This window comes from Trachymyrmex cornetzi, unplaced genomic scaffold (genome assembly GCF_001594075.2).
Source record: "Trachymyrmex cornetzi isolate Tcor2-1 unplaced genomic scaffold, Tcor1.1 scaffold57, whole genome shotgun sequence".
Taxonomy (NCBI): Eukaryota; Metazoa; Arthropoda; class Insecta; order Hymenoptera; family Formicidae; genus Trachymyrmex; species Trachymyrmex cornetzi.
In genome coordinates, this window is record NW_017299882.1 from 333,030 (window position 1) to 348,336 (window position 15,307).

At 36.8% G+C, this 15,307-nt stretch overlaps 2 protein-coding genes across 4 annotated transcripts; one reads left to right on the top strand and one right to left on the bottom strand.

Moving 5' to 3' along the window:
- Positions 1–138: 138 nt before the first annotated feature.
- On the bottom strand, positions 139–7,075 carry Su(z)12 (Polycomb protein Su(z)12). Of its 2 annotated transcripts, XM_018515271.1 has the most exons (11): positions 6,822–7,075; positions 5,109–5,155; positions 4,482–4,662; positions 4,315–4,406; positions 4,020–4,212; positions 3,597–3,962; positions 3,182–3,498; positions 2,245–2,296; positions 2,043–2,178; positions 1,310–1,960; positions 139–1,245 (listed from the first exon to the last, which is right to left on the bottom strand). In XM_018515271.1, exons 1-11 carry the CDS (start codon positions 6,919–6,921, stop codon positions 1,167–1,169), a joined length of 2,214 nt encoding a protein of 737 aa, XP_018370773.1. In that variant the 5' UTR covers positions 6,922–7,075; the 3' UTR covers positions 139–1,166. The 2 variants fall into 2 exon arrangements, with proteins under 2 accessions (XP_018370773.1, XP_018370772.1); XM_018515270.1 differs by having other exon boundaries at positions 2,043–2,296; positions 6,822–6,921.
- Positions 7,076–8,401: 1,326 nt separating this feature from the next.
- Upf3 (UPF3 regulator of nonsense mediated mRNA decay) lies at positions 8,402–13,989 on the top strand. 2 transcript variants are annotated; one of them, XM_018515273.1, is made up of 7 exons: positions 8,402–8,724; positions 9,557–9,971; positions 10,476–10,627; positions 11,960–12,608; positions 12,899–13,119; positions 13,557–13,724; positions 13,790–13,989. In XM_018515273.1, the coding sequence occupies exons 1-7, from the start codon at positions 8,587–8,589 to the stop codon at positions 13,838–13,840; spliced, it is 1,794 nt and encodes a 597-aa protein (XP_018370775.1). In that variant the 5' UTR covers positions 8,402–8,586; the 3' UTR covers positions 13,841–13,989. The 2 variants fall into 2 exon arrangements, with proteins under 2 accessions (XP_018370775.1, XP_018370776.1); XM_018515274.1 differs by having other exon boundaries at positions 13,557–13,872.
- The last annotated feature ends 1,318 nt before the right edge of the window (positions 13,990–15,307 follow it).

Consider the following 15,307-nt stretch of genomic DNA (forward strand, 5'->3'; position numbering starts at 1 on the left):
TATATAATTATATATATATAATATATATATATACATATATATGCACACACTTGAAATCTCAGAAATAGTCACACCATTTATACCGTAGCATTTTTTCACCATTCAGCATATTCCCGAAAATGATTAAATTCAGGGCGATAAAAAGTTCATAAATTTCAGCTACGAGATCAATTCGCTTGTAAAGTATGCGCTTCGCTATATAAAAGAATAATTTATCAAATATAGAAAGATGTTCCATGATGGCGAGTTACCTCGCAAGCAGAATGTAGAACTAGAAATTCTTTTTCATGCTTTATTCATTTAAAGTTATCTTTAGAAATTAATATTCAAAACTTGACATCATTTGTTCTCTTCTTTTCAATTATAATGCGAAATTATGCGTGAGAAAATTTTGCATTAATTCTGGAATAGCTGCTTCTGGATCATTATGAATTTTACAAATCAGTTGTGCAGATATACCAGAACTTATCGGAAATATTGCGTAAGATAAAAGCTTTAAAAAAGGTGAAATAATTAATAAAAACGCCACTGACTAGAAAAAAAGAAATGAAGAATAAGTATGATAAAATTAGCATGTTTGTATCGTGTTTTATTGTTCGCGATCGGTATCATCGACACAGAGGCGAGCAGAATAAAATCGTTTATCTGATATCCTCTTTATCTATTTATCTCTCTTCTCAATTTGTAATAATTATTCGCATAATTTTTAAATTAAATCTCAAAAATCGATCTAACAGCTAAAACAATAATTATCCGGTTTATTTAAATGTCAATTGCATAATCTATATTACTTGCAACAAATACTGTACAAAAAAAGAAGATGCAATTTGCATTAAAAACGTGCGAAATCGATCTTACTACTATTGATAAGTAGCTAGTGGAAGCTACCTCCGTTCGAGGACGGTTTCTGGCTAGCGGATGCGGCGATGCGGCTATTGTTGTTCGTCGCCAGTATCACGTCCAGGACCAATTTTCGCTGGTGGTATTCGATAGTACTAGCATTCTCGCCGGCTTGTATCGAATATCCGGCGCAGCAGGAACGCGTCACGCTGCTGCTTCTTGTCACTTGCACTACAGTTTGTACTTTTGCCAATAGATCGTTCGACCGCCTGCTCGATGACGTGCTTGTACTTTCTAATTGGACACACCGTTGGGCACAATCTTGCTTACGATGCTCCGCGTCGGAGAGAATTGGACCCCCAGAGAATGCTAGAAGGGCGGGATGCATACACCGACAACGGGATTCTGCATCGAACTAATGTGAATGACAGTCTTGCTCCTCGACAATGATAACGAATTCTGCGCTTACGTACTGACGTTGTGCATATTGTTATGCATTGCGTTCTTGACGTTTTGCGAGTTGGGCGAGCCCAATGGCATGGAGGCGGTTGTCGTTTTTCGCCTGGCGTTCGACGAAGTGCTCGAGGAACCGTCATTGCCGAAGTTGAGCTTAGCACCACTCGTTATACCAGCAGCTTTGGACCCGTCATGTACCAATTGTGTATGTGCACTCGTAGCCTTCCAATGCTCCACTTGAGCCTCGTGTGATTTTTGCAGCACCTTACGTACGTCCCCGTCTTCACCGCCCTCCTTCATGATTTCTTGCAACTTCTGTATGGTCTGATATAATATCACCGGACTGATTAGCCCAAAATCAAACAGACTGCACATATGCAATACGAAGTTGCGATAGAGGTTCTTCATGAGCAACTCCTTCCCCTTATTCTCTAAGAACATTTGGCAAGCTAGTGGTATCTGGCAGTCTCCCACATATCCATGCTTCATCACATGCAGGTTCCACATTTTCATTAACTCTTTCTCGCCCTCGTTCACATCCGTAAAGTCATCGATCATCATCATTGTCTTTGTTTGCAGCCACTTAGGATCATTCTCACCCTCCGAATCGATATCCATCTCTTTGGGATATATAGGCAGGCAGGTCACAGTATGATGATACAGTCTAAAGGAACATGTCCAGGTTATAATGTCCAGTGTAAAAGATTATTTATACCATAACTATTGTGACTGCTCATGATGCTTACCTATTGTGGCCGGTGATATAAGGCCTTTGACTTTCAAACTCATTCTCGTCAAGTTCCAGAAACTCGGACAGACTTGGTTTCGTTCTCTTCGGACGGCACACCAGGATATTCGTCACGCTCGTACGTCTGGTTGGTCCTGTCCTTGAAAAAGGTATACTAGACGGTTGTGAAATTAATTCATGAGGACTACCTGCATACGAACCATCATAGCATTCGTTTATTGCTACATCAATTCGGGCACCTTGTGGAATTGGCTGGAAAAGAAAATATTTGCACCCAATTACTGGCACAGCATGGAGGACGAGTCTCTTTATTTTAACCGATCAAATCAATTGCTTGTTTCTCTCTAAACGCTATGGTTATCTATGGTTATCATATATATCAGTGACACCAACGGAAAGTATTGTAGTTGCAAAATCCTACAGAGATATTAATATTATTTATATCTATCCATTAGATTTCCTTTAAAAAACATAGAATCTAACTATATATAAATACATAAAAATTTTGTGGATTGCTTAGAAGTTGCGATTCTATATTGCCTAAGAAGTATCTATAAATATTTATTAAAATATCTGATAAAGTAGCATTAAAAATGATAATTTCCTGGAAACATCCGAAAATATGTGTGTGTGTGTGTGTGTGTGTGTGTGTGTGTGTGTGTGTGTGTGTGTGTGTGTGTGTGTGTGTGTGTGCGCGCGCGCGCGCGCGCGCGTGCTTTCCATTGATGCTGATATACCTCTCCCTTATTTCAAAAGTGACACAATTAAAAAAACGTAATTTTCAAGTTATTATCATGAATGAATCAACACTGCTTATCGAAAGTAAACTAATTTAACATAAAAAAAATTATCAAAATTGTTGCAATTAAAAAAGGAAGTTAAAGAGTTATAAAACAAAAATAATAAAAATGATCATGTTAAAAATATACTTTTTTTTGCTGCGCGTAGTATTATTATTATTTGATTAATCAATTATTTTCTACCAAGGCGAAAAATAGTTTCTCTCCATTTTTGAAAATTTAGTCTTTTAAGTTGAATTACTCTTGAAATAAAAGAGCGTGTAAAAGAAATATATATAAACTGTGAGTAAATGTACAAATTATACTACATATAAATACTGTAAAAATACGTATTTACCACGTATGTGAATGTGAATCGTGAATGACACAATTTCAAGTGCTTTAGAAGCGAGTACAATTTGCCGCAATCCAACGAGCACCAGGGGCAGTGTAGGTCTTCGCAGGCCTCCGTTTGCTGCCGGCTGTTATTGTTGTACAAAAATTGATAGACTATCTGTTGAGTTCCGTTAGCATTAGTGTCCACCTTCTCGTTGGAGATGCTCATTCTCGACGAGGGCGTTAGCGGACTAGGCGTTGGCAGTGTCGCGTTATTATTATTATTATTATTTGTGCTATTATTATTGTGATTTACGGAAGAGGAACGTTCAAAACCAGCTGAAAAGATAACATTAAACATTTAAAGTGGCGTTTTTGTGTGATTCAGTGCATATATTGCAGTAGTTTTGTTTGCGAAATAACTATAGAGAACTGACCATTGGCCGACCGATTCTCTTTATTGTCACCGCTCGGTATCTGAGGTATCGGCATCGGTCTATCCACCAGACCGTTGCTCGGTTCCGTCGTCCAACTGAGCCGAAACTTTAACGTCGGTCCTTGCCTAAACATGTCGAACGGTTCGCAGTCTTTGATGTCGGCCACAGTTTCCCAAGAGCTGTGTTTCTTGGGACTGGACCTAACATTGGTCTGTACTTCCTGCAAACCTAACTCATACTCGCCGTCCGTCAACAGGCATCGATTGTGCTTATCGTACACGGTAAGCTCCGAACCATATTGTTTCACTTCTTCGCCATTGACCTTTATCATACCCGTTGACGATTTACGACGCTTTTGAGCTGGTTCTGCAAGATACGGCTTGTAATATTCTGCGAGTTAATTGCGCTGACTCTCACCCTTACCTTCTAAATCACAGTTAGTTATAAGGCAGCCATTGTTAGACATGCAGTAAACCCTGAGCAAAAGCATATAAGTCTTTGCTATGTGACCATTATTTAAGCAGAAAGATTCATTGGGTATGGAAATCGTGGATGCCTTCGGTGGAGGTTGACTCTCAGAAGGATTGATTGGGACCTCGCTTGTACCGACTGAAACCTAAACAAACGCCATAACTTAATTGAAAGCCGATCCAATCCAAACCTGACTAGATCAGTATTTTGAACCATAACTTTTAAATCTGATAGATACCAAACTTACTTGCATGACAGGTGAGCTAACATCTTTCCTTTTCTTGTGGCAAATTTTCAACAACAATGTTTCCACTTTGACAGGATCCTGCGATATTTCAGCTACAAACATCACAATCTTAAATCAGAGCTTTTCAGATATATACAAGAGAAACAAGTTGCATAATCGAGACTTACCTTTTTTGTCATAAAATCCTAAAAACGTAAGAGTCATGTATCCGCGAACACCGAAATTATCATGCTTCTTTTTCGCTGTTAATTTATCCAGAATCGTATCGACCTTAAACCCTCGTCGTGACTTGTGACTTCTGGACATACGTTGCCGCATATACGTTAAGTTTCGATATAGAAATATTGGCTAAAAAGAACCGTTAAATTTTAATGTACATCTATTGCCTAGAGAAAATTGATAATTTATGCTCCTCAAAAATAATTTGAATTTTTATAATATAACTTAAATTAAAATTTTATACCTACCATGCTACATAAATTTTACATACAGAAATTTTGAAAAGCGTATAAAAGTATAAATTACGATTGAGGCAATATAATCAACCCAAAGAAACATTTATTAACTTACCTTTATGAAATGCTTCATATCGTAACGGTTATTTACATTCGTATATATCATTACGTTTTTTTAGAAACTTTTGATACACCATATTTATAAAATTACACATGTATTATATAATTATACACATGTATAACAAAAAAAAACGGACAAAATATAATTAACGCTTTGAGGGCAATGCAAATTAAAATTATAAGCAAATTGAGGATGAAAAGAAAATATTATTTACTCACTGAAATTTGATTTCTTGTGCGGAGGAACCGGTAAATCTGTGTTGGTTCTGAAAAAATGAAATATAAAAGTTACATATTGTAAAGTTAAAAACTAAAGTTATTAATTAATAAGTTAAAATAAGTTACATAATATGTAAAGTTACAATCCAGTACATAAATTTATTCATTATTATGATAGAAAATATTCTAAATAAATAATATTTTTCTCTTTGTAATTTTTCTTCAATAATTTTTACACTAATAAGCACTATTTTTATATATGTTTAAAAATAGCTTCTGTAATATAAACGAATTAAATATGTTATTTAACTTTTTAAATTTATTATACGTTGGATTTTGATAAAATGTTAAAATAACTCAAATAACAAATAAAAAGGAAACATGTTACATAATTAACAACTATGATTAAAATATAAATCATAAAGAATAATTAAAAGTATATAATAATTTACTCATATCGAAATAATATCTTTTTTCTTAATTTTGCAGAAAATTAATCTTGCTATATGTAACTTAACATTTTTACATTAGCTTTTGTTAGAAATGAAATCTTATTCACGGCCATATGTGTTAATACGGAATGGATTCCCTAGATGGCCTTAAAAGCAAATCGTTTTCTCGCGTTTAAAATACATCTCGTAGGATTTAAAAGCAGCTCCGACCAAGGCAGAAACCGATCCTTCAATCAGGTATCAAAATGGGATGTGATGAATGGGTTTACTCAAATTTGTTTGAGACGCCTGCACCCTATTTGTTACGACGCAAGCAGGTTAAACCTCTCTGATCCCACATTTTTTTTCATTTTCATAAAGGTAACAGTTCCGAGCTCGGAAATTTCTCACGTTGCTCATAAAAACAGAAACATTTAGCCGTAAGCATTTTATTAAGGAAAAAAATTTAGACTTTGCGAAATTGTATTTTGATTGAGCTTAGTCGTGCTGATTTTAGGTTCTTCAAATTGGATACTCGGAGATTCATTGAAGATTCTTTGTATTAATTCCTTAAATCCCCGAGGTTATTTACTGGTTCAACTGAACCAATTAAGTCATGATATCGTGACGTGCCTAAGCAAGTCGGAAATCCGAAAGAAGAAAAATTAAAAGGAAAAAAAATTACAATAAGATATTTAATTCGTGTCGAGCAGCCTGTGAATTAGTCAAATTCTCCGTAAATCGCTAAATCGCGTAAAGAGTCGTCATCATTTTCTTTTCTTCGCGTACATTTCCGCGGGCATTTAGCGTACGTCCAAGGATGTTCTCCTCCGGAATACTTCGGAGGAGGGAATCGCGACGTCGGGAATCGCTCGGTCTGTTTCGCAATAGCCAAGCCGGGGCACGGATGACAGGTGTCCGCGCGTTTTGGATGCGGTGGAGGGCGCGGAGACGGAGAGAGCGAACCGACGCTCGCCACGGTTGGCCACGGTGCGGCGGGGGCTCCAGTTGACTTGCGATGGATAGGGTTAGGTCCGGTCGCGACGGCGACAGCGGCAACGAGATAACGGCGGTGGAGGGGAAGGAGGGTGTCGCGCGCCCTCCGCGGCAGGGGTCGTCTGAGGAGGTATCGGTGTGGGGGTGACCGGCAGAAGAAGTCGGAGACCTTTTATCGCGACGGAGCGACGCGCGCCACCGATAGGCGGCAAAGAGGTAAGGGCCCACACGGGGCGAAAGACCGCGATATGTGTATGTGCGTGTGTGTGTGTTTTTTTTCGCTTACTTTCGAAGGCCTGCAGAAAGAGCTCGTGGTCAGCCTGGATCTGGTCCATACGAGGTCCCTTCTGCCCATCGAGATCCTTTTCCCGCTTCTTCGGCGGCATTTTCGCGCGGTCCTCCGTGCACGACAAGCTTCCCCCCGCGGTAACTCCAACTTCTCTCTCGTGGTCGCGCGAAAGTTGCGACGCGACAACGACAACACCCGCCCCGCGCGAAAACTGCGGCGCTCCGGCGGTCTCCACGGCGACTGGTGCGTCCTCTCGCGGCGCGCCATGTATCTCGTCAACGCATCATCGTGAACAATCGTGAAGTTGGTAGCATTGGCCGCGTTCAGCAGACTCAACTGTTGTGGAGCGGATCCGTGAGCGCTCGCTGCTATTGGTGTATTCTTCTAGATCATCCAATAGCAGCGAGCACTCACGGATCCGCTCCACAACAGTTGAGTCTGCTGAACGCGACCAATGAGACGGACGGACGGTCTTTGCACGGTACTCGAGACAACTCGCGCAACTCTACTGTGACCTGGCGGAATCGCGAATCGTCGACGACAACGCATTGCTTTTTTTCTCTTTTGCTCCTGCACTTGAGCCTAATAGCCGCAGCACACACTCTTGCATAAAGGTGCCTTTTCACGCTGACGCTCATTTTCAGCGTCAAAACAGGCCAATGATCAAAATTGACGAATACCAAGACGAAACAGCTGGTTTGAGCAGCTCGTGAAAATTTACCTTAAAGGTTTCAGCGACAAAAAGAATCACGTGGTCAAAATTGACGAATATCAAATGTCCATTTTGATCACGTGATCCTTTTTGTCGCTAAAATAACCGGTTAGAGCAGCTCGTGAAAATTTACCTTAACGCATAATTATCAAATCACATTTTACGTGCGTCTTTATAGGAGAAATGCGATTGGATAATTTTCTTTGTACGTTTATGCAGCTATGCAAGTTGCGTGGATATACCCTTATGGGCCGCAGCACAGACTCTTGCATAACGCATAATGCATAAAGGAATCAACCAATAAAAATTCTTCTTTTTCATGGAATGGGAGGAAAGGAAAGATTCTGATTAGTTGATTACGTAATGTATACTGTAGCATTTCCCTAGATTTTCGTATACGTTTCTTTTGAAGGATAGAGCCCTAGGACTCTACATTCTAGGAAAAAAGTTTCATGATTGATATTCAGGCCTTAATACATAACAAACCAGAAATTTCACCAATGAGGACAAAGAAATTTTGGTTCCTTTTGTTCTGATTGGTCAAACTTCAATCTTTCAATCTCATTCTTCAATGCGTAGTCTGATTCTGGCCTTATGCTGGATTCACCCTGCATCCGATTTATGTCGTATGACGCTCTGCAGCCAATCAGAAAACAGAATTCCGATGATACGAAGCAAAATCTATCGGAATTCTGGTTTCTGATTGGTTGCAGAGCGTCGTACTCCGCACATCGGATGCAGGGTGAATCCAGCATTAGGACTCTAGTGTGCATACAGTTCAGACAGTGCAGAAATAAAGAACAAACTTAATGCTGTCAGTCTTTTCTTTTGTGCAGGATCGAGCGGATCGAACCAATAATCCCAACATCAGCCAGATCAGCCAAGATGTCCACGTTCGTGATAATCGCGTAAAACAAAGAGAACTCTTTCGTTTGATTTTCGAGAGGGCAAAATTGTACGATTATATATTTCGGACCGGTACGAATCGTATGGCAAACGGAAGTTCCTTGAATCTTGGAAAGTGATCGCAAACGTGTGTTGTGAGTCAGAATGACCGAGGAAGCGCAACAATCCGAGAGTACTGCACAGAACGACAGCTGTTCCGTGCAGAATGACACGCAGACCAATTCATCGGATGTTGGAAAAGCCAAAGATAACAAAAAAGAAAAATGTCGTCCCATAACGAAGGTTTGTCTGAATCAACATAATAGATACGAACTTTTTACTCCACAACAGGCAATCTTTTATTGGCTTCTCCAATATTTTGAAACAACAGTACGAAACATGATAGGTTATGCTAAATAATGACAAGGGAATAGAACCGGCCGGATTTTATTAATTTAAACGAAATCTTGTGAATATGTAGAGTGATTTCAGATTTAAGCAAAAATTACTGTATATGTACTTAATAAGCATTCTTCAAACCAAGATCTAACATTTTAAGATTTCCATAATCTAATTCTTTAATTAACATATGTACCCATGAGTGTTGTCAAGAGGGGGAAGAGGTGGGACAGGAGGCACTTGTACCCTTCCTAAATTTTAGCAAGTATAAACAAATTATGAAAATCATTTTTACAATGAAACATTAGGCTTATTGTTCCATTCAACATTATTTGTAAAAATTTTACTGAAGATCTTTGAAGGCTGGCTAATTAAGTATTTTAATAAATTTTGTATGAAAATATAAATTTTTGCTCCCTCTGACTGAAATCGTGGATACATCCTTGCCAGCCTTCAAAGATCTTCAGTAAAATTTTTATATATAATGTTGAGTATATGGGACAATAAGCTTAATGTTTTATTGTAAAAATGATTTTCATAATTTGTTTCTACTTACTAAAATTTAGGAAGGGTATACCTTAGGTTGTCACTTCTCAGTTTTGGTTGAAAACTCCAATTTTTTTTTAACAAAAAGCAATCAGCTGAAATTCTCTCTAATTTTAAAAAACATGTAATATATTAACTGTTATATATATATAGTAATTAGTGTACGTGTCATATTGTTGACTGGAATTAGGTGGTGATCAGAAGACTGCCTCCATCAATGACTCAGGATCAATTCTTAGAGCAAGTCTCTCCACTGCCGGTACACGATTATTTGTACTTTGTGAAGGCAGACATGTCCCTTGGCCAGTTCTCATTTTCTCGTGCTTATATTAATTTCATGGAGCAACAAGACATCTTCATGTTTCGGGAGAAGTTTGACAACTATGTCTTCTTAGATTCTAAAGGGGTGGAATATACTGCAGTAGTGGAATTTGCGCCTTTTCAAAGATTACCAAAGAAACGGGTGGGCAAAAAAAAGGATGTCAAATGCGGTACCATTGAAAGTGACTCGTATTATATAAGCTTCTTAGAGAATTTAAAGAATCAAGAAATTGATTCAAGTGTAGCCCAATCGAAAACTGAGTATTCTTATCAACCACCAGATAGTGAGTATTTTTCGTTTTATGTATATTGCTTGTTCAAGTAATGAAATGTATATATGTATATATATATATATATAACATAAAGAATAATAACCCAAAACACAAACAAATAGGGTATACATTTAAAAAATTTATTTCAACATGAATATTGAGTTGAAACGGGACGTTTTTGACTTACGACTGTTACTTTCATATTTATATTTCATTTAAACCTTCAAATACCATACTACAAATTCGCATCAGCGCAAAAATTTGTTTTGATTATTTTTATTTGATTGTATTATTAAGTAAGTCAAAACATTCTTGTTAATTTGATGGTAAAATACTTCATGTGTGTTAAAATAATTTTTTTTAACATACACCCTATTCGCTCATTTTGTACTTATTTATATTTTTTATATTATTTTGCAAATACGAGTCATTACTTCTTATCATGTAGATATATATATGTATTATGTATATACATATAAATAAGTGTTTTAAAATTATAATGATTATATTGTATAGATACGGTGAAGAAAATTACTACGACCCCATTGCTCGAGTACTTGAAAATTCGTAAGCAAGAGAAACAACGTCTTAGGGATGAGAAGCGTGAGGAGAGACGACGCAGAGATATAGAAAGACGGAGAACCAAAGACGATCCTGTTATTTCTAAGGTAGAATGAATAATCGAATTGATATACCAAATGGCAACAAATACAGTACGGAATAACATAATTATTTTGCTTGTAATTAATTATCCAATTTGGTCAAGACAGTTTCATATTGCACTTTTCATTCTTTACTGTATTTGCTGATACCATACATTTTCATCTGCAGCATATATATAATGCGGAAGATGAACAATCACCCAACTCTCCCACACTTCATCGCACAAATGTCAAATTTGAAGACGCGTTTTTTCAATGCTTTTTCGAAAACGCAAGTACATATAAATACGGAGAAGAAATTTTCAATAGATTTCTATACAAACGAGCGCAAGGAAAACTGTATAAGACTCATGAAAGGTTTTACGAGCACATTAGAAAAACAAAACCAATTAGAAGCATGTTTGAAGTCAAGAAACAATGTTTAATTGGCAGTAATCAAGTTAATCGCAAAACTTATTTATATTTCTACAAAGGCGATCATGTAAGAAAAAATTCTTCGTTGACAAAAGAAAAAACTCATTATACTTTTTTCACCATTTAAATTATAATACCTTAGAATATATATGAGATTCTTTTCATTTACGCTAGTAGCCGCGATTTTCTTCCTGATTTTGACCTACGAAAAAGCTGTGGTAACAATATTTACGCTGAAAGAATTGTGTACTACTTCAAAGTGGCGTGTAAAAAGAATGGGCTCAGGATTTAACTTTGTGAATTGATCTACTGCTGTATCGTGAGAACATGCAGAAAAATCGAAGCTGACATTTGACGAGCTGGTTTTGTGATGGTTCTCGAGAAAGGAACGTTTATTGTATATTTGTCACAATTAATTTTATATTTACGATTTTTTCGAAACTTTATGTAATTTCATACATTGTCAATTTGTAATTCTTTCTGTACCTAATTTTTGAAAAGAATTTTTTTAAAAACGTATTCTTTATGTATTTGGTAATTGTGCTCTATATTTCGTTGTAAGACGAATCCGCAAACACTATAATGAAGAAATATGACATGCAAAACGATAAAAAGTGTGTAAAAGGCAGTAAGTTTATTGAAAGTGATCGAATCAGATTAATATTGCAGCTTAATTTTTGGGTAAATGCTGACTATTCCTTCTTTGTTACTTGAGTTTTGGAACAACAAGCCGTTTAGTGAACATTGACACAAAAATTAGATCGAAATAATTAGAATGAAATAAAATTCTTTACATTAAAACAATGTTAAGAAGTTAAAAACGGGCATTTTTAATTTCTTAACATCAGATCGAAATGCTTATCTAATACATTAAAATAACAGCATAGAGTAATAGAATAGATATACAGTTTTTAATTTTTGCAGGTTTTAAGAAATCCAGACTTAGATAAAGAATTGAGCAAAGATGATAAAGAGAATAAAGAAGAGAGAGATAAACTCTCGCCAAAGGAACTGAAAAATAAAAACAAAAGAGACGAGAAAATAAGAGAGAAATCAACGCGAGATCGAGAAATTAAACCTATCATTAAGGGGTATAGAGACCGAGTTGACGATAGGAATAAGGAAAGAGAAATCAAGCAACGGCGATACGATGAGAAAAAGCCGTATGGTAGACGCGACGAAAGAGAAGACAGAAGAATCGAGCTTCGAGACGACAGGAGATATGAAATGAAGGAAGACTTTAGGGAGTCCAGAGACAGAAAGGTGGAGGAAAGACGCGGAAAAAGTTACGAGAAAATGAGACAAGAGAAGAAAAAGTTAGCCGAAACGAAAAAACAAATTGCCGATGCAAATGGGGATGATACAACTTCAAAGAAAGCGAAGGAAGAACATGATACTGTACCAGAGAAGGAAAATGGAAATAGCAAAGAATCTGTATATAATGGAGATGATTTAAGACACACTAAAGACAACGAATGTGAGCAACATAATACTACCGACGATAGGATAATAATGGACACGATACAAAATTGCCGGGACAGTGTGGAAGAAGGGAACGATTCGGTCAATGCAGGTGAAAAAAATTTATTTGTATAATTATCATAGAAAAGAATTTACTTCTTCCCTCATTTTTCTTAGCATTATTGATTCCAACACCTTCAAGAACTTAATAACATCTTTTTATACAAAGCTAGATAGGAGCTACTCTCGTCATAAAATAGGTATATATTTTGATGAATATCTATCTAATTAGCAACATAACAGAGTTGATTTCATATATCCGTTCAATAAACGAGGGAAAATATCTGTGCAGGAATATTTTTGTGACAAATGCAGCTTGATATAACATACGTATTTGCACAGATGTCAATGATGAGGACGATTCTGAAGATAAGGAATCGAAAGTTGTAAAGAGGCGTAATTCTCTCGAAAGTGGCGGCGAAGGCGGTGCAGGTGATGGCAACTGTTTACGACGTCACAAATCATTAGACGGGGGAGGCCAAAGTAATCTTCAGAAGAATGATAACGAGGAGAAAGAGAAAGATAAGAAAGACCCACGAATGGAACGTAGAATACGAAATAAGGTAAATATTCCTTGTTCAGTGGCACTATTTCCTGCACTGAACCTTTATCCTTAATATGAAAGTGTTGCAGTCCTATGGGTTTTAATTTCCTCATTAATTTTGTTATAATTGCAATTTTTACTTTCTCAAACATGGAATGTGTATCCCGTATTCTTTTTTTTAATTATTTCTTCAATAATTCTCTTAAATCCCTGTATCTCTATATTTTTTTCCTATGATAGATGATTTATGAAACAACTACTTCCCAGATAGCAAGCTGACGTTACTTATCTTTTTGATGTTAAAATGACAGTTAATGTCAAAATGATAAATAATATCAACTTGCTTTCTGGATTAGAGTGCTTACTCATAAAATTAATACATATGTATATTTCTTTCACATATATTAATATACTTATTTGAAAGAAAATTTTTATTGACTATTTAATTGATTGCAGGATCGTCCGGCAATGGAGATTTATAGACCTGGCATGGGTAAATTTAGCAAGCAACGGCTGGAACGTGAGAAATCCAATGACGAACGAGCGTCTCTGTCGCAAAGTCCCACACCAAATCCTAGTGCCTCCTCCACGACTGGCAAGCCTGGAAAAGTTGCTGCCACGGAAGTACGCTCAATGACATTCAAACGCAGCGTCACTCGCGACGCAGCGTAAAGGATTCTCATTTTCAGGTCTTATCACTTGGACATACTCCACCAACAGACTCACGGATGACACTCTGACTTCCGTGCGCAGCAGATTTAAACGCCTATAATTTTCCTCGTCGTGTTGTATAAGACATATCGCCATCTTTGCTGTGTGTTAAAATGTTAATTCTGAACGTGTATTCTAGATAAACATTTCACGCACAGTCTGATTATATCATACGTTTCGCGGGTTTCTTTTTTTTAGATGTAATTTTATTACTGTAATATTAAAGAATTAATAAATAAGTGTAATGTACTCTTCGTAATAATTGTATTTTAGCGGAGTCATATATCCGAAAATTTTCGCGAATTAGGCCCTGCGCACAATAGAAGGAATAAAGAATAAATTACTTTAACCTATCAGAAATTGGATACATCGGAATACACGGTTTCTAATAGGTTAAAATTGTTTATTCTTTATTCCTAATTCCTTATTCTTTCTATTGTGCGCAGGGCCTAAAGAAATTTCTGTAATAGCAATTTTAATAGGTTCTAACCATCAAAATGAGTTTACAAGTGAGTTGCACGATTCGTTGGCCGGAAGGTCTTTGTTTTTTAATGTTTATGCAAAATTTTGGTTTTTTTCTGTTTTCGGTTCAGTTTGTTTTTTCAAATTTTAATTTTGTTTTTTACAACTGTTATGTACGTATTTTTACCAACACTGCATTTAGCGCTAAATTTTGGACAAATTTCTGATTGGATCTAGTACTTTTCCGCCATTATGCGCAATGAAATACCTTCTTATATCATGTGGTCTGTTTTCTGTTCCTGCACTAGACTGTTCTAGAACTCTCTTTCTCGCTTTAAACAAATATCAAAAGTATATTTATCTCACTTTAAGTTCCAAAAGTGTACACTACTTCAGCCACAGAAAACAGACCTATGGAAAAACCCATATGGAAAATCCGGCAGATTAAAGTCACTAGATTAATAAAGTATCGCGAACTGCCGCCATTTTGACTCCATGACGCGCGGTTAAGCGGGGAGCACAGACTCTTGCTTAACGCATGACACATGAGGCATAAGAAATCGAACCAACCAGAGTTCTCTATTACATGGAATGGAAAGAAACGGAGAACTTCGATTGGTACATATTCTTATGCATTACGTGTTATGCGTTATGCAAGAGTCTGTGCTCCCCGCTTTATTCAAAACTTCAGCCTCTTTCGCTGCGATTTATGCAATTTTCAACACAGCAACCGGGCATTTTTGATAATAACAGAATCAGGGTAGCAATCATGAAACTTTATCCCTAGGATGGAAAGTGAAAAGTGAAAATTTTAACCATCGAAGTTAATGGAGAAATTTTTCACTTTCCACTTTTCATCCTAGGAAAAAAGTTTCATGATTGATACCCAGGGGGGCACCCGGATGATATTTCCGAACGCAGCCTAAGTAGAGACTCTAAGGGCTCTCACACATGAAATGCATAACAGAGCATAAGCATAACATAAGACTGCTGGACCAATGAGCATCTAGCATAATGTCGCCATATTGATTTAC

Coding starts and splice junctions, on each gene's coding strand:
- Upf3 (XM_018515273.1), top strand. CDS start 8,587: ATGACCGAGGAAGCGCAACAATCCGAGAGTACTGCACAGAACGACAGC. Junction 9,972..10,475: donor TTCTTATCAACCACCAGATA/GTGAGTATTTTT, acceptor TATATTGTATAG/ATACGGTGAAGAAAATTACT. Junction 10,628..11,959: donor ACGATCCTGTTATTTCTAAG/GTAGAATGAATA, acceptor TAATTTTTGCAG/GTTTTAAGAAATCCAGACTT.